Raw genomic sequence first — 23,085 nt, 5'->3', positions numbered from 1 at the left:
TCAGCACGCCAGTGTCACAGATTACAACCCAAACAGCAAATGGCACACCAACCGCTTTCAAACAGATGTGACAACACAAATACTTTCAGCAATAATCTGCTTCATACCTTGCCATTTGCAATGCACAAGTCTTCTTTCAACACGATCTGTGAACTACAGAGTATGAGTAAAAGAGAGAGACGGAGAAAGAGAGAGGGGGGTCAGTAGGCGAATGGTACCAAACAGCTTGTCTGAAAATAATGGCAGCTATAAAGTCTCACTTTTCAATCACATCTGCAATGAACTGACTGGCCACTTGAGCCTCTTCTCCAGGAGGGCCAGGACGAAATCTTGATGAACACAGAGATGGTAAATCCACATTAGGAACTGAAAATAGATTCCTCAAAAGTTAATTTACCTTTTCCTTAAACCAAATATAGCAATTTAAAATGATACTGAGAAACAAATTTTTAAACTAAAATAAAGCTATTTCTTCTACAATCCCAGATGACATGTCATCTTTAGACCAGTGTATTCAGATAGCTGGAAATTAAGAATACCAGTAAGATGCTTTATCTGGAATCTGTTTATGGCTCCCACAGAGTAGCAAGAAGTCTGATTCTGACATCAACACATTCAATGGATTTAACAAGCAATGCTAGTAACTGTATGATTATTGGTTAAAATTTACGAATATCAGATTTCTGCAGTTGACATAATTTTGGAGTACTGGACACAGGATAGTCAGCAGACAAATTACCAGTACCTGACCCTACTCAAAAATGGCACACAAAAAAGATCCATTTAATCTAACAAAACATATGAACCTTTGAGAAGCAAGAGTGACTACTAATTTATAGCAGAGATGTTATCACTTGCTTGCATGTATAGGTCTATCCTATTTTTATTATGGCATTCCTTTTCATATTTTATTGTACTGTACCTTGTAACATAGTAGATGACGGCAGAAAAAGACCTGCACGGTCCATCCAGTCTGCCCAACAAGATAAACTCATATGTGCTACTTTTTGTGTATACCTTACCTTGATTTGTATCTGCCATTTTCAAGGCACAGACCGTAGAAGTCTGCCCAGCACTAGCCCCGCCTCCCCCTCTCCAGCTCTATCACCCAATCTCAGCTAAACCACCATGATCACAAACATCCAGATGGTATAGAAATTTTTAATAAAAAATGCAGATATTAGTGAGTCAATAGTAAGAGAGATTTAACCAGGCAGGCCTGGTTAAATTGCAATGGCTCACTTAAGCAAACAGAGTCGCTGAATATTAGCTCTGACCGATGCAGCACTCTTTGGTTAAGTGACAAGGGTAGAGTCGGGTTGAACAGTATCAGCGACAGCGGCTTGGGTGACAGCAGGAGAGGGAAGCAGTGGCTTGGGTGACGACGGGTGGGAGGGAAATCCCGAACTGAGACTCCCAATTTTTGTCCAAAATGAATCAAATTGATTTGAATCGTAAATTGGACAGCACTACAGCAGACTGCCAGTATTCAGTGCTGGTGCTTAAGAATTAACCGTGCAAGTAGGACCACATATAGGATCAAATTCTATATATGACGCCAAACAAAAAAAAGGAATGTTAAACGCTATTCTATAAACAGCACTCCAAGTGAGGCGCCATTTATAAAATAGCACCTAGCATCTGGATCCTTACTTTTAGGCAGGAGGTTTTACAGCAATTGAAACTTGTTGTAAATCCCCGGTGCAAATCTGTTACATTCACTGCCTGCAAATCCCTGGAATGCCCAAGATTTGTCAATGGCCATGCCCCCTCTTTGAAGCCGTACACAATAAATTCACACTTGCATCTTTATAGAACAGAGTCTAGTAAGATGCGTGCATAAGTTCTAATTATTGCCAATTAGAACTATTAGCACCCAATTATCGGTGCTAATTAGTTCATTACCCAATTAAATTGAGAATGCAAAGCATGCAAACTGGGCACATGCCCAAATTTGCATGCACAATTTTGTGCACCATATATAGAATCTGGGGAACAATGCTGTCCTAACTATGCTCGGTTAGTTAACTACGTATCAACAATATTGGCCATACCCTGATAACTTTTAGTGGCCTGCAAAGACCCAGATAGTCAGTGCTGATAGCCACGTTAGGCCTGGTAATATATATATACTAGTAAAAAAGGCCCGATTCTGACAATTGAAACGGGCGCTAGCAAGGTTTTCCTCAGAGTGTGTATGTTTGAGAGTGTTTGTAAGAGTGACTGTGTGAGAGAGAGAGAGTGAATCTGCGGAGTGTGTGTGTGACAGAGTGAGACTGGGTGTGAGTGTGTCTGTGAGAGTGTGTGTGCCAGGGGCTCCTCCCTCCCACCCAGTTCCAGTGTCCCCCCTTCCTCCGTGTTCCAAGGTTGTCGTTCCCCCTCCCTCCCTACGAGTTCCAGGGTCGTCGCCCCGTTTTTTGTTTTTGTACAGGTGGTGCATTCCCCCCTCCTCCAAGTTCCAGACCCCCCTCCCTCCCCCCCAGTTTCAGACCCCCCTCCCGCCCCCCCCTCCGAATTCCAGATCCCCCTCAGAGTTCCAGACCCCTCCCGCTCAGTTCCAGACCCCTCCTGCTCTGAGTTCTAGACCCCACCTCCCTGCCTCTCTCCCTCCGATTTCCCGACCCCCCCTCGGAGTTCCTGACCCCTGGACCCCCTTGCCGCGACCCTCTCGAGCCCCCCTTCCCGTCGCCAACCCTCGGGCCTTCGGAGCCCATCTGTGAAAAAAGTTACGGACACAGGCAGGCAGACGCATAGAACGTTGGGGGTGAGAATTATATAGGACGCGTCATAATGGGTCTAGTGACATCAGCTAGGGCTTCGGAGCCCATCTGTGAAGAAAGTTACGGACACAGGCAGGCAGACGCACAGAACGTTGGAGATGAGATTATATATATATATATATATCCGTTCAGCCTGCATTGGTCAGTGTTAAAAAAATAATAATAATAAAACACCAAAAAAAAAAAAACCAAACCAATCTTACCCTCTGCTTTTCTGGGTGTCCAAATTAGTCTAGTTCATAGGCCATACATATATGTGTGTGCCTCTCCTCATCATATGCCTAAATACCATCCAGAAGTGTAAAGAGTTGAACAGACACTTGCTCACCGATATATCCTTTATTGGGTGCATCTGTTGGGGGTGCTGAAAACTCCTGTAATACACCAAGAAGTGTATGAACATAACTTTATTCACTTAAGCAAGATTTGCAAGTTTCATCTAAGATCTATGGAGGGGAGGGGAGCTCTGCAAACTAATGAGACCACAGGTATGAGACACTAACCACCAGTCCTCCTTAGATAAAAAGCTGCAAACAGAGACCCTACTGGGCCTGCAACAGCTGAGCAAAAAGGGGGAGGGAGGTGGCTCTAACAACCTCTGCTGACACAACTACTGTAGTTCAGGAAGGATGGGGCAATACTAGCATTCATATTTTATTTAGTTATTAAGATTTATTAGCCGCCTTTCATGAACAGGCTTACCCAAGGTGGTGTAATACAGATGTAGCTTGATATAGACAACTTATATTTTAGTAACAGCATCACAGGAGTAAAATGACCAAATGTCATTAAACAATTAGAATGGTAATAGCAAATTAATTCAAACTGATAGCAATATCTAATGTGTGAGTAATGCACACATTAGAACAGCACAGTAAAACATTCACATAACAGAAATAACAGTTTAAACTTTTTTGTTACAGCCCACTGTAACATTAAAAGGTATGCATTAGACTGGTCAAAGTGTATTGTTTTAGTTGTGTTTATGTGTTTATCTGCCTTAAACAGGAAAGGCACCTTTACAGTCTTTACCAAAGGGTGAGAAAATTGTGCTATTGAGTTGAATAGATGTTATCATCCACATAATGAATTTAAAAATCCATTTTCTAAACAGAAGCTGAATTCACACGATATCCTTCATATAAAGCTAAAATGTAATTTCTAAATTAAAAGAACAGTGCTAGCAGTACTCTCACTAGCCACTACTGCTGTATTGCCAGCACAAATTTAACTTTTTCCCATTTATTCTTCCCATAGTCTTAACTCTTCCAAGAGGATTTGTGTCACTCAGGTATGCATACAATACACTATACCCCATAACCTTCAAGTGACACCACCTGACAGTCCTGAACTGGTAAGCAATGCACCATCACTATTATAATTTAATTATTTTTTTCTTATACACCATCTATAAGCCTGAAAGCTATTGAAGAGGTGTACATTCAGAATCTGTAAAGCCAACATTCCTCTAAGCCTCAGAGAACTTAAGAGCCCTTTTACTAAGTTGTGTTAAGTGCTAACATGCGGTTAACGTAGGAAAGAGGGGTGGGTCAGAGCCACAGAATGGGCTTTTCAGCTAGTGTGCTCACAGTGTTTGCCAACTGAATAATGCTGACTTAACACAGAAGCCCTTAGCACTACCCAAAAAGGAGGGGACTCCCATGTTAATTTGTTTTCAGTGGCCGCGTGCTAATGCTAGCGCACAGCCAGAAAAATGAAATAATTGAAAAATGCTGAATTTACAGCCGCTCTAGAAAAGGGCAAGACCTGCATTAGGACATGCTAAGCCCATTTACTAGTGCAGCTTGGTAAAAAGGGTCCCTTAGCTAGCTATGCTCCGTTAAACCTCTTGGCCATCTCTTACACGTGAAAGGGAGAACCCACAATCATACCGCTTTAATGCCGCAAAGAACGGTGGTACTTCCAAGCTTCACCAGAGACGATCCATCTGCAGTTGTGATTGAACCTGAAAGCCAACAAGAGAAAGGACTATAAAAAGTCAAGCAGCCTCCGAGAACCTGGGCAAAGAGAAAGGGAGAGGAGCAGTCACAGGCTACAGTCTTAGTCTTCACTCCCAGTTCCTGAGGGCCAACGAATTAGCTTTTCAGGATATTTATTTGTTACATTTGTATCCCACATTTTCCCACCTATTTGTAGGCTCAATGTGGCTTACATAGTACTGGAGAGGCCTTTGCAGGCTCGGGTGTGAACAAACACAGGGTGATGTTGTGGTAAGATCAAGTTCATGTGGCACAGCTACATTAGGGAATCGGAGAACGGAAGAGTTGTGTTATGTCCATTTCGTGCTTTAGTCTGGTTGTGTTGCAGGGATTAGGCATTTAAGTTGGATCAGTAGGGTATGCCTTTTTAAATAGGTTGTTTTTTAGTGATTTCCGGAAGTTTAGGTAGCCGTACGTCGTTTTCAAGGCTTTTGGTAATGTGTTCCACAGTCCAAATGAATATGCGCAAGAGATTTGCATGCCTACTAACTCCATTGTATGCAAATCTCTCATGCATATTTATAAGGGATACCCTGGAATTCTGATCTGTTGGCGGCCCTCGAGGAATGGGAGTGAATACCACTGGACTAGAGAAATCTGCTGCTTGCAGGCACTTTTCCTGACACAAAGAGGGGTAATTACCTATAGGCTGCCTAAAAGTTAGGCACCATGTGCAACTGCCATCACAGACTATTAGCATACATCCACAATCTGGTGTAAATTCTTGTGCCCAACCGTACAAAGTTAAATGCATAACTGCTAGTATTCTATAACCTGCATGAATAAGCCCTAGGCACACCCCCTTGCAGGTGTGTATGATAGATTTTGCACATGCAATTTATAGAATACTAATGGCAGTTACTGTCAATTACGTTATGCACACAACTGATTCTATTGTACAACCTGTGTGTGCAATTTTGAATGCTAAGTATAAAACTGGGCAAGCAAGTTTACAGAATTAGGAGGTCACTGGTTTAGAAGCAAGGATTAAAACCCCAAGAGCTAAGTTTTGTCTGGGCTGTAGCAGCAATCACAGAATCTGCCCAATGCTCTCACATTTCACAAATACGGGGTTCTCCCCAGAAATTCTTCCCAGCCGGGTGAAGTAGCAGCTGGATGATGGCAAGGCATACTGTGCAGTATTATATAAGATGTAAACTGCTTTGATTGTAACCTCAGGAATGCAATATATCAAATCCCATCCCCTTTTAACAAATTTTCAGTTAAGTTGGCCAGTAAAATTAGCAGGAAAGGCACGAGCTTTCAAAAGGTCCTCCAGAGAACACTGCATACACAATATATGCATTATAGGTTCAAGTCTGGAGAGACAAGCTGAGCCAGCCTTAGTTTTACTTCATTGCTTCAAAAAACAAAAAAAGATGACAGTGAAATAAACCTCAGTCAATATTCAATAAAGAAAAACACCATCTATGCAGTCCTTTTATTGAAATAGCATATTAAGCTATTTTAAATTCTTAAACTTTTAAATGTTTTAATATTTTATATTTTTATCTAAAGGTGAAAAAAAGCTTCAGAAGCTAAATAGCCAATTTTTTCTCTTCAGGCTGTTTGCCATTCAATCATAGGCTTTTTTCACCCATATTACAAAATGTAAAAGTTTTAAGAATTTAAAAAAGCTTAATATGTTGATACATAAAAGGCCCGTACAGATTGTGTATTGTTGGTGGTTTTTTTCTCAACTTTAATTCATTGCTTACATCTCCTACCTCCAAATGGAGTTTCCAGAAAAGAAGGACTACATCTCAATACAAAAACCAGGACTGAAGTTATACTAGCATCCCACCAATACACAATCGTTCTTATGCTTAATATAGCAGGTTTGACAAAATACCACACAAATCAGCTGGAAAGTGAAACAAGATCATTAAGGTTACTACAACAATGGTTTCTAATCTATGGTCCACAAGGCGTTCACAGAAAACTGAAAAAAAACTTCACAAGGCTGAAGCACATACTGACTTTTCAATCTCTATATGCTTACACTAATTGATTTTATTGTGTCATCTAAGTGCTTCTCTGTTCTAAAATTAACATCTAAGCACTTCCTGCTAGTGCTGCCGAGTTTGAACGTGGGAGCTTGCTCTGCCCAGTGAACCTGATATCAAATGTCATGGATATTTAACCGTGGTGCCTAGTGATGCACTGCCACTCAGCGCTTCACCTAAGGTACAAGCTAAAGGTGCACGCCTTTACGCAGCGATTAAACTAGGGACTTCTTCGCTGAACTAGTATTGTAAGTGTTGTTTTAGATTTGCATGGAGTAGATTTGCTGGGTTTTTATATGGTTGCTTTTAATTGAGGGGAAAGACACATTTCATAATGCTGCTTTTATCCTGTTTAGCAATTCTATTTATGGGTGGGTCATTTAGGGACAGAAATTACCTGTTAAGACAATTATTAGATTGTTCAGAAGTTTTGCCTCATAATATGCAAATGTACAGTGTTGTCATTGTTCATTCAATAAAATTGTTCATACATATATCAAACCTGCTTTGCAAGCAGAACCGGCAAGAAAATGAGCCCTCCAAGCATACCAACTCTTACCGATATTAACAGTGGTGGGTCTGAATTCTCCCAGTTCCCTTCCATCAGGCCGACAGTTCTCTTTCTGGATAACAAGAAATCAGATTTTTTTGGATTATGATTCCTAAGTAGCTCTTGTCCATCCCCAAAGTATTTTATGAATCATGCAGAAGCCACGAGGCGGGTGTCACTGTTGAAATATAAAATAAGCCAACCTCCAAAACTAGGAAATAACGGAATGATCTAACAAAAAAAAAAAAAAGTTTCCAGCAAGTTAAGCACATAATATTAAGCTTATAAGCAAGAACAAGAACACTGTGATGCTTAGAATCATTCATGTTTACTACAGCAGAATTCTCCCAGTCTCCAGGGAATGCTCAAACTTCCTTTACAGAACAAGGGATGCTCAGAGCACCAGGTCTTCACAGAGAAAAAATTCATCAACAACTCAGGCAACCGGTACTAGAATTGTCAGCACCAATTACCATTTTAAAAGCAAAGACTCTGTTCCAGCTCACTTAATCACTGCCTAGGTATGACCAGGGAACTGCGTTCTCTATAGCCCTCTGGAATGGATCTCACTCCCACAACACCTGAGACATTAACCTAGCTAATGCCTGCTTTAAAGCAGCACTGAAGACCTATTTGTTTTCCTTGGCTTTTGGAAATGCTCAGGGCAATGATTTCAGCATTGGTTCTGGGTTACTGGACATACTATGCTAATACCTTCTTTACTTTGCTGACTGTAAATTCTTTTTGACCTGATTTTGAAAAGTGGTATATGAAGCATTGAAATTACCCTGAAGTTATTACAAAGAAACCTTTTAGTGCATAGACATGAATTGCATCCAACTAATGCCAGACTGGTGAACTTCTTCACCAAGGTAACCTCTTGGATTTTTATAGGCATGAGCAAGCTTATCTTTCTATTATATAATAATACAAGCTGACAAGGATACCGCTACACCATGTAACATGCAAATTCAATAATCCTCTACCTAGTTTAGCAGTTTATAATGGTTGACATCAATTAATACCAGCCATATCTATCGGATTGTTAGACTGAAACAGGAAGGATATATGGCGCCTGTATTTATAAACAGACGTCAGGCGCCTACACTAGAGTGTATCCAATCCTCACCCACTACAAAAACATATGCAGAAAAATGTTTTTTTAAAAACTCACTCCAAGTGCGAGAGGCGGAGACAGTAAACGTCATCTTGACCAATTAGAGCAAAGATGGATCGTCTGTCTACAGACAATATTCCCAACAGGTTTAACTCTCAGAGTGGAATGGTAAAATTATGTATCATACCTGATAATTTTCTTTCCATTAATCATAGCTGATCAATCCATAGACTGGTGGGTTGTGTCCATCTACCAGCAGGTGGAGATAGAGAGCAAACCTTTGCCTCCCTATATGTGGTCATGTGCTGCCGGAAACTCCTCAGTATGTCGATATCAAAGCTCCATCCGCAGGACTCAGCACTTAGAGAATTACACCCACGAAGGGACACTCTGCCCAGCTCACCACCGCCGAAACGGGGGAGGGGAATTAACCCAGCTCATCCCCACACAAGTGGGGGAGGGGAATCCGTCCAGCTCATCCCCGCGGAGCGGGGGAGGGACACCACACCCGCCGATGCGGGGGGATCTGGCTTATCCTGCAACCGCGGGAGGAGCTGACTGACCCTAACACCGCCGAAGCGGGAGGGGTACAAAGCTGCCCTACAGCCGCACGAAACGGGAGGGAGTGCCGGCAGAATTTAAGTCTCAATCCAGCCCCGTAAAACGGAGGGGAGAGGAATGCAGCAGCTCACTGTAACACAAACTCGTCTCAACTCTTGAAGAATCCAAGTGAAAAAACTTGAACACGAAGTCCTCCTGAAGGAACTGAAGACTAAACTTGAACCTAAAATTCAACCAGAATATAAACAGTACAGATATCTGGGAGGGGCTATGGATTGATCAGCTATGATTAATGGAAAGAAAATTATCAGGTATGATACATAATTTTACCTTCCATATCATCATGCTGATCAATCCATAGACTGGTGGGATGTACCGAAGCAGTACTCACCCAGGGCGGGACATTGAAATCCCTGACCTCAACACTGAAGCTCCAAACCGGGCCTCCGCCCGAGCAGCCACAGTCAAGCGGTAATGCTTGGAGAATGTATGGGCCGATGCCCAAGTTGCCGCCTTGCATATCTCTGCCAAGGAGACGGACCCGGCCTCTGCCATCGAGGCCGCCTGAGCTCTAGTGGAGTAAGCCTTCAGCTGGATAGGCGGCACCTTCCCCGCGGCCACATAAGCCGCTGCAATGGCTTCCTTGACCCATCTTGCCACTGAAGGCTTAGCAGCCTGCAGACCCTTACGAGGACCTGCAAACAGGACAAACAGATGATCCGATTTCCAGAAATCATTGGTCACTTCCAAGTATCTGATGATGACCCGTCTCACATCCAGATATTTGAGAGCAGAATACTCTTCTGGGTAGTCCTCCCTACGAAAGGAAGGGAGACAGAGCTGCTGACTCACATGGAAGCGAGAAACAATCTTGGGTAGGAAGGAAGGCACTGTGCGAATAGTCACTCCTGCCTCAGTTAACTGCAGAAAAGGCTCTCGACAAGAGAGTGCCTGGAGCTCGGAAACTCTTCTGGCTGAAAGTGATAGCCACCAAAAAGACTGCTTTCAACGTCAGGTCTTTCAGAGATGCCCTCGACAAGGGTTCAAAAGGCAGCTTTTGCAAGGCTCTTAGCATCAGGCTGAGATTCCACGCAGGCACCACTGAGTGCAGAGGAGGGCGCAGGTGATTAACTCCCCTGAGGAAACGCACCACATCTGGCTGCGAAGCCAGGGAAGCACCCTTCAGGCGGCCCCTGAAGCAAGCCAGGGCCGCTACCTGGACTTTCAGGGAACTGAGCGACAGGCCTTTCTCCAGACCTTCTTGCAGGAACGCCAGCACTGAAGAAATTGGAGCAGTAAATGGAGAAAGTGAGCCTGCTTCACACCACGCTGCAAAGGTACGCCAAACCCTGGCGTAAGCAGTAGAAGTAGAGCGCTACCTCGCTCTCAGCAGAGGCGATGACCTTGTCTGAGAAGCCCTTCTTCCTCAGACTCTGCCGCTCAATAGCCAGGCCGTAAGACCAAAGGGGGAGGGATCCTCCATCACCACGGGACCCTGATGTAACAGGCCCTGCTCCACTGGCAGTCGCAGAGGTTAGTCCACTGAGAGCCTGATCAAGTCCGCATACCAGGGACGTCTGGGCCAATCCGGACCCACCAGGATTATCCGGCCCGGATGCTTTGCCACCCGGTCTAGCACCCTGCCCAACATGGGCCAGAGCGGGAACACATAGAGAATCTCTTGTGTCGGCCACTGTTGGAGAAGAGCATCTCTCCCAGGGATCGAGGGTCCCGTCCTCTGCTGAAAAAGCGCGGCAGTTGGCAATTGGCCGATGACGCCATCAGATCTAGGCTCGGCTGGCCCCAGCGCTTCGTGATGTCCAAGAACGCCTGAGCAGATAGCTGCCACTCTCCGGGCTCCAAGGTATGGCGACTGAGAAAGTCCGCCTTGACATTCATGACCCCAACAATGTGGGCCGCTGACAGCTGTTCCAGATTCGCTTCCGCCCACTGGCATAGATTCATGGCCTCCTTGGCTAGAGGGGCGCTCTTGGTACCTCCCTGGCGGTTGACATAGGCCACAGCCGTGGCATTGTCCGACAGGACCCTACAGGCTTCAACGCCAGTACCGGGATGAACTCCAAAAGCGCCAACCGAATGGCTCTGAGTTCCAGGAGGTTGATAGACCACTTTGCCTCTGCAGGAGACCAGAGCCCCTGCGCTGTCCTTCCCAAGCAGTGGGCTCCGCAGCCCGACAAAGAGGCGTCCGTCGTGACGACAATCCACTCCGGGGTCACCAGAGGCATTCCTGCAGACAACTTGTCTGTCTGCGTCTACCAGCTCAGCGCCTTGCGCACTGCTGGGTCCAAGGGAAGGCGCACAGCATAATCCTCCGACATCTGAGTCCAGCGCTGCAGCAGAGAGTGTTGTAGTGGTCTCATATAAGCCCTGGCCCAGGGCACTACTTCCATCGTGGCCGTCATAGCCCAACAGCTGCACATAGTCCCAAGCCCGAAGAGGAGAGGCTACTAGGAACTGGTCCATCTGAGCCTGAAGCTTGACAATCCGATTGTCTGGCAGGAACACTCTGCCCACTTGGGTGTCGAATCGAACTCCCAGATACTCCAGGGACTGAGTTGGGCGCAGCTGGCTTTTCTCCCAGTTGATGATCCACCCCAGGGAGCTCAAAAGAGCAACCACCCGGTTCACAGCTTTGCCGCACTCTGCATAAGAGGGGGCTCGGATCAACCAGTCGTCCAGATAAGGATGGACTTGTACTCCTTCCTTCCTCAGGAAGGCCGCGATGACCACCATTACTTTGGAGAAGGTCCGCAGAGCAGTAGCCAACCCGAACGGGAGGGCTCTGAACTGGAAGTGTCGGCCCAGTACTGCAAAACGCAGAAAGCGTTGATGAGGAGGCCAGATGGGAATATGCAAGTCCGCTTCCTTGATGTCCAAGGATGCCAGGAACTCTCCTGCCTTCACTGCCGCTATAACAGAGCGGAGGGTCTCCATGCGAAAGTGCCTGATTGACCCCTTTGAGGTCGAGGATAGGCCGTACAGCACCTCCTTTCTTTGGTACCACAAAGTAAATGGAGTAACGTCCCTTGCCAAGCTGATTTTCTGGCACCGGAACGACCGCACCCAGGCGGATCAAATTGTCCAAGGTCTGCTGCACTACCACAGCTTTGACCGGAGACTTGCAGGGAGAGAGTACAAACCCGTCTCTTAAGGGTCGGCAGAACTCTAGCTTGTAGCCGTCTCTGATGACTTCCCGCACCCAAGCGTCTGAAGTTATTGTGGTCCACTCGTCCAGAACCGAGGACAGCCGTCCTCCAATCTGCACTGGGGCGTGGACCAAGGCCCCGTCATTGGGTACAAGACCCTAGGGGAGGACCGGAGGGAGCACCTCCGGGACGGCGGTCTCTGCGAAAGGAATGCTGCTTGGGGGAGAAGTTCCTCTTGAAGGAAGAGGGGGCAGAGGAGCCCGACCTGCCCGGGCGGTACCGACGGGCTTCCTGAAACCGTCCTCTGGAGGTACCGGGGTGAGCACTAGCCCGAGCCCTGACCTCTGGTAACTTCTTGCCCTTAGACGTGCCGAAATCGGTCACGATTTTGTCCAGCTCGACCCCAAAGAGCAGCTTGCCTTTAAAAGGGATTTAGAGGCGTGGTCAGCAGACCTATGCTTCAGCCAAAGCCACCGCCGCGCAGAGATTGTCTGAGCCATGCCTTTAGCTGAGGCCCTCAAGACATCATACAGCAAGTCTGCCAAATAGGCTAAGCCCAATTCCAGGGCCGGCCAATCAGCCCTCAAGGAAAGATCCGAGGGGGAAGCCCGCTGCACCATAGACAGGCACGCCCTGGCCACGTAGGAGCCGCAAACTGAGGCCTGCAAACTTAAAGCAGCCGCCTCAAAGGACGACCTTAAGGCCGCCTCCAATCTTCTGTCTTGGGCGTCCTTTAGGGCCGTGCCACCTTCCACCGGCAACGCCGTTTTCTTAGTCACCGCAGTGATTAAAGAAACCACGGTAGGCCACAGATAGGCCTCACGTTCACTTTCAGGCAAAGGATAGAGGCGGGACATAGCCCTAGCCACTTTAAGGCTCGCTTCCGGGACATCCCATTGAGCCGAAATTAAGGTGTGCATGGCCTCATGCACGTGGAAGGTTCTATGCGGGCACTTTGTCCCCAGCATAATGGCAGAGCCAACAGGGGCTGAGGGAGAGACGTCCTCCAGAGAGGAAATCTTCAAAATGCCCATGGCCTGCGTTAACAGGTTGGGCAAATCCTCTGAGCTAAAGAGCCGCGCTGCAGAGGGGTCATCCGCTCCATCCGAGCGGGGATCCGTCTCCTCCAAGGAATCCGCAAAGGACCGTTGGGAGAACTCAGATACGCTGCCCTCATCTACATCGGAGGAGACAAAGTCCTCCAAGGCCTGGGAATCAACCCGAGGGCGTTTACCTCCGGGGCCTCAACCTCTTTACCAGACGAGGGAGCAGGGGCAGCGTTTTGCATAAGGGAGGCCTGATGCAGCAGCAAAACAAACTCGGGGGAGAAACCCCCCAGACTGTGCACTTCCGCAGCCTGGGCTACAGCCCTAGGCGCACCCTCAACCGGCGCTCGCAAGAGCGGGGGAGAGACATGCTGCGCATCCAAGATGGCGTCCGGCGCGACACTCCGCGAAGGAGCCACGCGGGAAAAACGGCGCTTAACTTTAGCCGCTTTTGTGCCGTCGCCCAAATTAAGGGCGTTCATGGCATCAATGTCTCCCACCTCAAGGGCGGCCCAAGAAGAAGCCGTCCGAGCCGCGTGGCCGGCCAAGATGGCGGAGGCGAGCCGCGGGGGATGGGCGTTTATGGCGGGAAAAACCGCCACACCGAAGGAAGGACCGGGACACTCATCGGTCACGAAACTGTCACCCAACAAGGGCGATCAGACTTTAAGACCCCCGCATCCCCTCTAGAAGCGCACACGCGATCCGGGGAGCAACTCTTTGCGCCCTCGCCCTCCGACGCCATAGGCCACGTGGAGACCAATCGGGGAACCCCCTGCCCGCTATAAAAGGTAAAAATTACCTGCTTTCCGCTCCAAGCTGTAACGACCTGGTGTCCCAGTGCGTAGCTGCAATAAACGTTTAAATAAACGTCGAAATAAACGCCTTTAAGGACGTTCAAAATTTTTTTTTTTCAACGGAGCCAGCGGGAGGGGAGAGAAAAGGAGGGACCTGGCGCCACCAGGTTTGCACTTGCTCAAGAAGAGCCCTCAACCCCAGGCACTCAACAAAACCTAAAAATTAGGCTTGGAGGCCTAGCCAGAGCTGCTGCTGTGTGTGACCACCACCTGCTGAGATAGAGAACATACTGAGGAGTTTCCGGCAGCACATGACCACATATAGGGAGGCAAAAGTTTGCTCTCTATCTCCACCTGCTGGTAGATGGACACAACCCACCAGTCTATGGATTGATCAGCATGATGATATGGAAGGAACCATTTTTTCTAAACATCTTTCTGAACATTTTTCTACATATGTTTTCGTAGTGGATACACTCTAGTGTAGGCGCCTGACATCAGTTTATAAATACTGGTACCATATTAAAAAAAGGATATACAAGAGAAGATCACGTGATGCATGGCTACAGAGAAGCTGTTGCCTGGCTGAGCTTCTGCCTCCCCCATTTAAATATTCGCCCAGACGTCTTTTTTTTTTTTAATTTCTACTTTCGGGGTAAACGAGTAGTTTTGAATTGCTTACCTACTGGGGAAGTGCCTAAGCAGATTGGATCTATTTTCTGGCTGGGGATGGTGTCTAAACAGGCGAAGAAAGAAGGGACTCAGAGTCGCATAGCGGAATCCAAAATGGCGGACGGAGAAAGCGCGAGCCCGAAATCTGTGGGCTCCGCGTGGGCCGCAGAGGTGATTGCGGAGGTCTCCTTGATGTCAGAGGCTTCAGTGGATTTAAAATTGCAGAGGATTACAGACCAGCTAGTGGGGATTGATAAGAAGCTGGGCACTATTCAGTCGGAATTCTCCCTTTATAAGCAGCGTTTGTCAAATGTGGAAGACAAGGTGCAGCACCAGGAAATGTTACAGCAGTCCTTACAACGCAGAGTGGAACACTTGGAGGCCAAACTGGAAGATCTCGAGAACCAGGCACGGAGGAGTAACATACGGACGGTGGGGCTCCCCGAGACGGTAAAGGACTCAGAGCTGCGAGTTTTTGGAAGGCTGGCTTCCTAAAATGCTGAAGTTACAACTCTCGGCGGAGTGCACCCATCGTTTGGGGCCTGGGAAAACTAATGACCCGCGTCCTCGGGTGGTGATCTTTAAGGTACTAAACTTTGCTCATAAACAGGACATTTTTCGTGCTATTCGACAAACCCCTTACAATATGAAAATTCTACGATTCGCTGCTTTCAAGATTTTTCTGCTGGGGTGTCCATGCGACGGCGGGCATTCAGAGAAGTTTGCAATTTATTGTTCTCCAGAAAGGTCCAATTTGCTCTGCGGTACCCTGCTCGATTAAAGATTTGGTATAAAGGGGCACAGAAACTTTTTACTTCAGCGGAAGAGGCTTTGAAAATCACGCAACATGAAGTGGGCACTTTGGAGCAGACGTGACCTGCTATGTGGAGGACAGACGTATGCAGATCAGTTTTTGTTCATATCCTAAACTTTCTATGGGATACCTCTTGGTACTTTGATATTATGTGGTAAGCTGGAGACATATGGTATTTTTATTTTTTGGAGAATCATCAGGTCGTGAACTTTATGTGAACTGGCTGAGATTCCTCATAACGTGAACCTTCTGTGTGAATTGTTTCTTCATGAGGCCGATTCTTGGTGAAGTTTGATCCAGCAGAAGAAGTTGTTTTCTCCCAGTAATGACAGTTTTTTTTTTTTTGTTTTTTTTTACTTTGGACTGGGTTGTGGGAGGTTTGTGTGCTCTCCATGAAGTAACTCTGCATTTTTACAATGTTTTAAGGTATTATTACAGGACGCTACCTGGGAGATATGGGAGTTAAAGTATGTATGAGGGGTTTGTTTGTTTTTTAGGGAGGGAGGGAGGGAGGGAGGGAGGGAGCTCGCGTGATCTTACTTCGCATAAGATATGTTGGGATTCCTATGGGGATGGGGTAGGAGGGGGGAGTATGTGTGAGGTGCCTGAGGGTTAATTATGTGAAAGGGAAGTTGATTGGGTGGATAGAGGGAAGGAGCCCAGGGTCTGGGGGGCGTTCTTCCTCACGTTTTGAACAGGAATGTTTTGTTCTGATAGTATGTGACTTCTGGGTCTCTGGGATCACTTAAGATAGTATCTCTCCTTAACGTTGATGCAAAATTATATGCAAACATTTTAGCAAATAGGCTGGCTATGGTACTCCCTGATCTGGTTATGTGGCCCATGGGGTTTATGAAAGGGCAGACAGCAGTTAAGAATGTCCGCACTATTTTGGCATCTTTGGAAGTGGTAGCTCAAAAACGCTTGTCTTCCCTTTTAGTTAGTTTTGACGCAGAGAAAGCGTTTGATCGGGTGAGATTGCCATATCTGTTTGCTGCTCTGAGGCATTACGGCTTTGAGGGATTTTTTTAGATGCAGTTTGTGTTCTGTATTTAGAGCCTCAGGCGTATGTATGGGTAAATGGGGTACGCTCACGCCAGTTTTGGATTTTCAGGGGTATGAGGCAGGGGTGCCCTTTGTCTCCTCTCCTGTTTGTGTACGCAAAACAGTGGAGTTCAATAAGTGGCTTGAGTCTTGGTGTAAAGAAGAAGATTTTAGTCACATAGGGGCGTGGAGTAATACGTGGAAAAATAACAGGCTGTACTGTAATGATGGGCTACATCTTTCGGTGACGGGAAACAGGATCTTTGGAGAGAAATTCAGACAGTATGTTTCTAGACATTTAAACTAGAAGGCGGGGGTGACAAAAGGAAACAAGGAAATTCAGAAAGTCACCCACAGAATAAACTTGATGGCAGAGGGAAAGGTCATCTAAATACAGAAAACTTGATGGCAGAGGGAAAGGTCATCTAAATACAGAAAACCACCTAAACTCTCTACGCAGATGGAAAGCAATGAGCACAAATGCTCGCAGTCTAGGTAAAAAGGTTCAAGACTTGCAAGCCCTGATGTTTGAAGAAAACTTGGATATTGTTGCTATTACAGAGACATGGTTCAATGATTCCCATGAACCAAGAGTACCTCAGCTCAAACCTTACAAGGAGAGACTTGCCAACCTGAACATGTATACCTTGGAGGAAAGGAGAAACAGTGGTGATATGATACAGATGTTCAAATATTTGAAAGGTATTAATCCACAAATGAACCTTTTCCGGAGACGGGAAGGCGGTAGACCTAAAGGACATGAATTGAGGTTGAAGGGGGGCAGACTCAGGACTAATGTCAGGAAATATTTTTTCACGGAGAGGGTGGTGGATATGTGGACTGCCCTCCCACGGGAGGTGATGATGAAAAACGGTAATGGAATTCAAACATGCGTGGGATAAACACAAAGGAATCCTGTTTAGAAGGAATGGTTCCGTGGAATCTTAGCAGAGACTGGGCGGCAACGCCGGTAATTGGAAACAAAATGGGAGCCGGGCAGACTTCTTCGATCTACGCCCTGATCGTGCCTGGATAGGGATGGGCTGGAGTGTAAATTTTAAGGGGCTTCGATGTTAGCTTCAGAACTTAGTACAAGAACAGTACTGGGCAGACTTCTACGGTCTGCGCCCTGAGAAAGGCAAGGACAAATCAAAATCGGATATATATAAAGTATCACATACCATGTAAAATGAGTTTATCTTGTTGGGCAGACTGGATGGACCGTACAGGTCTTTTATCTGTCGTCATTTACTATGTTACTAGGGGCAGAAGTCTGGTAGTTAATTCTCTTTGATTCCTGGGAATTGGTGCTTTTGTGTCCTCTAGGAGATGGAAGATATAGGAGGTACCTCTACATAGGACCTATAGGATGAAGGGGGAGGGATTTATTGGGGAGTCTTGTTCAATTATAGTAGGTGCTAACTCACGGCTTGTATTGGGTTGTGCGTTCCCTCTTCTTTTTTTTTTTTTTGTTTGTCGTCGGTGTGTAAGGGACACTTTCACATTAGATGCCTGTGAGAAGCACCATGGTTTTGTCTTGAGATTTGGGATGGGGTGGAAGGCGAGGCGATAAGAGTCGGCTGGAACTTGGCTCTTTTGTATGAAGTGTGCTCCTCAGGGCTTGGCTTTGAGCATGTTTCTGGTTGAGGATTGTATGTAGATAAGTAATACTATTTCTCTTCTGGGACCTGGTATATGTTACTAGTAAGATGGGGGGGGGGGGGGGGGAGAGAGGCTAAAAGGTTAAAACTTGGATGACAGATGTTACTTTGTATTGTTTGCATCTTTTTGCAAATGTTTTATTTTGACTTGTCAATAAAAAGGGTTGAAACTAAAGAAGGATATACAAGAGACCTGTAGGAACGGGACATAGATCGCCAGAACAGTGATGTGAGAAACTGTGGTTTATAATAGAGTGGTTTGATTAGTGTGGTTACAATGTAGCCAGAATTTTGAAGCGCTGTTTTGTATTTTGTAGAGAGATTTGCAACGGACCCTGAAGAAGGTTCGAAACTCTGGCCATAGTTGGCCGTGGCTCTCTGACTGTAACAGACAGCTAACATAGACAAGTACATTAAAAAAATAAAACTAAAAGAGAAAACTTGTACTACTTAAAGGACTAAAACCATAAGGAAGAGGAGGGGTTGAGCCAATGATGACCGTGAACGCTCCCCAGTTGAAGTAGGCTATGCCACAATAAAAAACAATGCACTTTTGGGGCATCTTCATCCTCCATATAGCCTCCCTGTTTCAGTCTAACGATCCGATAGATACGGTTGGTATTAATTGATGTCAACCTTTATAAACTGCTAAACTAGGTAGAGGATTATTGACACACAGTGGTCAGCTATGTTGTGGCCCTTCAACTCAAAAATTAATGATCACTGACATAATCCTACAGGAAAGCAGCATCACAGAAATTAACATCACTGATTAGCACCCTGGCTGGGCACCAAATTTGTGACAGCCTCTGCCTGCGATAGTTTGCACCTTTCTTTTTCACCCTTATAAGTAAACTAACTCACCAGGGGGATGATGTGACATTTAGAAATAAATTTAGATTTAAAAAAAGCGAGCACTCTTTCATATGATCTCTCACATTTAAGAGATGTTCAAATTTGGCTTTCATGTAATCCTTTGTCATAGAAGAAAAGTGAACGACCATCCATGCCAGACAAAGCATCCTGAAGCTGCAATGCACTTAACAGTATAACTCTGTACAGCACTCACCAAAAACCTCCGGTAATATTCCAAAGGTTCCACAGTTCTAAAAACAAAACGAAACACTGTGTAAGCACTCATTTAAAAAAAAAAATCAACTTTACAATCTTGTACTATTTCTATAACCTTGATCTCAGAAACCAGTTACCACCCAACCTTCCAAGACGGTGAGAAACAAAACGGTAATGTGAAAGTTCCTAGCTGGCCACGTGGTTGGCAAGCGCCAGTACTACCGGACCGGAGCAGTCAGAAGACTCCTGCAAAGAATGGGTCAGCGGAGAGCCTAGCCGTAAGCTTTCTCGTAACTACTAGTTGCGCTATTCCTTGCTCAGCCTCGGCCGGGGAGAACTCACAGCGCCGTTAGGGAAAACGCTATATTCAAGTCATTAAAGGCTCCTGTGTCGCCTCACTCACTTGAAGCCAGCCGCCATGTCCGTCTGCGTATGGCAACTAAGACGAAGTAGAGCTCGGCTCCAGCTCTCGCCACCGGAGGAAGGGATGAGGGAGACACGTGCGGGAGACAGAACGTGACACTCGGACGGGTCCACCGCTGTACTTGTGCTTGCGCTTCTAAATTCAGCTAGGTTTAGAAGAAACAACAAGGGCTGCAGCAGTGCAAACCAAGAAGGCTAGATAACAGGAGACGGGACGATGACGTCAAAACGTTGAATCCAATTAGGTTACTCTTCCTTTCCCTCTCCTCCGCGCAGCCGTCATCCCTATTCACTCAAAGCAAGCAAATCTATGAGCTGCTGTATCCACGTTGTCGTTCTTTGTTGTTGGTCGCATTTTTATTTGATGTCACTTATATTTTTAAACATGCCGGCTTATTCAGCATACGATATGCATAGAGGAAGTATTGGTTTCATTGGTAAGAGTAGTAATTAGTTCTACATTTTAAATCATTGTGTCATTTGGAGGGGCTGGTTATAGGGACTCCCTGTATTGTGCATAGATGTTTTCACCTAGTAAAGGGCCACCAAAACAGATGTCATGTTATAAGGATCAGGTCCTTAACAATAAGACTTACTATTTATAAGTACAATTTAAAAAACATTAATTAGGTTGAAACCTGGGAGCATTACCTTGGATACATATAATATATGTAAACCGCTTCAGAAAGGTGGTAAATCAAGCCCCTTTCCCTTTGATGTTAGTGCCTAAGTGTGATACACATACTGAATAATATCAGCTTCAGATCAGGTGTAGATGTTACTGCCCAAGTATGTGCATTGTATAATTCTGCCCAACTCCATCCCAGAAGCTGCTTACACACGGGTCACAAAAGTATACACCTTACTGGCACCATACTTACTTTTCTGTGTGTAAACCCTGGTGTATTTTCATAAATAGGCTTTTACTACTATTAGCTAGGTGTACAGAGAGAAGAAATACAGAGGAGCTGTACAATGAATGTACGCTTTTCCATTGCTGGTCCATTATCGAAAAGGTTCGGTCATTGGATAGTTTGTATGTTAATAGATCCAGTGCAAGGCCTTTTATGTGTGTGGGGTTGACTTGTGACCAGTGGAAGTCCCATATTTGTAAGAACTCTTTGCATTCTAGTGTGCCATTTGAGGTTGTGTCCTCAAGGTGAAGGTTTATATCTCCTATTATTATTACGTTAGGATTTGCAAGGCATGTGTTTGATATAAAGTCCACGAGAGTTGGTTTGGCATCTTTCCAATTTCCTGGTGGTCGATATAATATGATGCAAGTCAGGTGAGCTGGGAGGGATTTGTTTTGTAACCTGATTGCGGCGATTTCAAGTTGTGTATTAATGGATTCCGCAATGGGTTCTGAAATGAATTTGTCTTTGTAGATTAGGGCTATGCCTCCTCCTCTTTTACCTGTTCTGGTCCAATGGTTGATTTTATATCCCAGAGGGCAGATGTCAAGGATTATTGGGTCATCTAATAAAACCAATTGACTGCATTAGGGGTTTATAGCCCATTTCATTATGTTTAAACAAAAGAGATTTGCATGAAACAAAATATTTATTTTTATTTTGACTTATAAAACCACTTGTCTATGAAATATGCTGAAAACAGAATAATCCATTTGTGTATCTAAAATGTTAAACGTCTACAAAACAGATGAAGATATGATTCCATGTACCCCAATGAAAGGAGAGTTTAATTTTACTTCAATGCAATTTCAATATATTCCATCTTTATAACACCAGGCTTCCCAAGGCAGATTACAGGATATGATATCCTCACTGAAATTTGACCATCTGTATTGTGTAGAACAGTGTAGAAAAATGAACATGAAATACAGAGTTTATAACTGCTGTTTCTACCAGGTACAATATTTTTTAAAGCAGTTTTAATTATATTCAATTTTTATTTCATGATATTTATATCTCCATATGAGAAGCTTTCAAATAAAAAGCTGTCCAAAAACTAAAAAAAGAAAAAAATCTTTTATCATCTACCTTTTAAAGCACTGCCTATCCAACTGGAAAAGCTTTTGACTTTTTACAGATGGCCCACGCATAGACAGTCCCTTAGTTCTAATAATCTTTTGCTATTGTTTCCAATAGCGTTTGCTATTGTTTTGGGTGAACGAAAATGGTGGCAATCTCGCCTACGTACTCGCTTCAGCCCATATGTGGGCTAGTTAGGCTTCACCCCCCCCCCCCCCCCCCCCCCCGTCTCCTGTTCTCAATCTAACGTGCTTGCTGCAAACCAGCGATGCTGCTTTCAGTGGATGAAGTTAGGTATTAATTTTTAGTCATTTTACTTTTACATTATGGATTTTATGAACCGATCTACATATCATTTCCGACATTCACATAGATACTTAGCTCCGTGGGTGTTTCAGCGTGCCTCTGATATTGAGGAAGTACCTTCAACTCTCCGTAGGTAGGGCTAATTTGGGTTAACCACCCCACCCCACACGTTTTGAAAAGCCACCCCGATTTCCTGCTCGTCAGGGCACAGGAAAAGCCTGGAAGCAGTTATAGGAGGTCCCGCCAGAGTGCGCTCCTGAAACGTTCCAGACCTCGGAGGCGGCGATTTGCATACCATTAATGTCTATATGCATTTCTAGTGGTTCTTCTCTCTCCCGTCTCCTTGTTTCCAACTAGTCATCTGCCTACCTTCACGCGCAAGACCGGAAGGCGCTTCCGTAGAGCTGGATGAGCCCTATAGGTTGGCAGAGAGCTTTCGTGTCATTAAACCTGCTTGATCTGTTATGTGTTCATTACTCCCGTGGGCCCTAAGAGCTTCCGACAGCAGAGAGTCTTCGCCTCCTTGGCCCTCGCTCCAGTATTAGCGAGACGGCGTTGGTGCGGCGCGCGCTGTGGCTACGTCTATGAGGTGTAGTGGTGCGCGCCGGCTCAAGTTCAAGGATGGAACTGCTGGAGATGGTGCAGCTGTTAAGCGTTTTGGTGCTCTTACTGCTGGTTGTGGTAAGCGTGTGTTAAATGTCCAGCTCATCTGAGCGTTATCAACAATTCGTAGACACGCTGCTAGAGTGGAGCAGTTACCTAACAGTAGTGTCAAATCGCACTGCTGCTTCTTAGGATCCTGTGCAAGTCACTTATCCCTCCGTTGACTCGTGTACAAAATTAGGTTGTAAGCTAGAGACAGAGAAATACGCACAGGACCTGAATGTAACTCACCTTGAGCTGCAGTAGTAAAGGTGTGAGATAAATACATATGTCTTTAACTGGAATTTATTGGTGACTAGGAAGATTCCCCTGTACAGTATCAATAGAAATCTTAAAGGTAATCTATTGATAACCTTTAAGAGTGGACTAACATGGCTACCACACCCCTGTACAGTACAAATAGTAGATCATCA

General features: G+C 45.4%; 2 protein-coding genes across 2 annotated transcripts in view; one reads left to right on the top strand and one right to left on the bottom strand.

The window, feature by feature from the left end:
* EXOSC8 (exosome component 8) overlaps positions 1-19,957 on the bottom strand; it is a 34,890-nt gene extending 14,933 nt beyond the window's left edge. The window contains exons 1-7 of the mRNA XM_030200401.1: positions 19,690-19,957; positions 19,285-19,321; positions 7,346-7,409; positions 4,673-4,746; positions 3,109-3,154; positions 261-366; positions 108-153 (exon numbers count right to left, since the gene is read on the bottom strand). Of these exons, the coding sequence (XP_030056261.1) occupies positions 108-153; positions 261-366; positions 3,109-3,154; positions 4,673-4,746; positions 7,346-7,409; positions 19,285-19,321; positions 19,690-19,706 (390 nt within the window). The 5' untranslated portion in view covers positions 19,707-19,957. The remainder of the gene's footprint in view (positions 1-107; positions 154-260; positions 367-3,108; positions 3,155-4,672; positions 4,747-7,345; positions 7,410-19,284; positions 19,322-19,689) is intronic.
* A 2,409-nt stretch (positions 19,958-22,366) lies between these two features.
* The window catches only part of ALG5 (ALG5 dolichyl-phosphate beta-glucosyltransferase), an 85,872-nt gene continuing 85,153 nt past the window's right edge, over positions 22,367-23,085 (top strand). Inside the window, exon 1 of the mRNA XM_030200400.1 lies at positions 22,367-22,690. Within this exon, the coding sequence (XP_030056260.1) occupies positions 22,631-22,690 (60 nt within the window). The 5' untranslated portion in view covers positions 22,367-22,630. The remainder of the gene's footprint in view (positions 22,691-23,085) is intronic.

The sequence above is a fragment of the Microcaecilia unicolor genome, chromosome 4, assembly GCF_901765095.1.
Source record: "Microcaecilia unicolor chromosome 4, aMicUni1.1, whole genome shotgun sequence".
Lineage (NCBI taxonomy): Eukaryota > Metazoa > Chordata > Amphibia > Gymnophiona > Siphonopidae > Microcaecilia > Microcaecilia unicolor.
The sequence above is the reverse complement of the archived record's forward strand: the minus strand, read 5'-3'. Positions and strand labels throughout refer to the sequence as shown.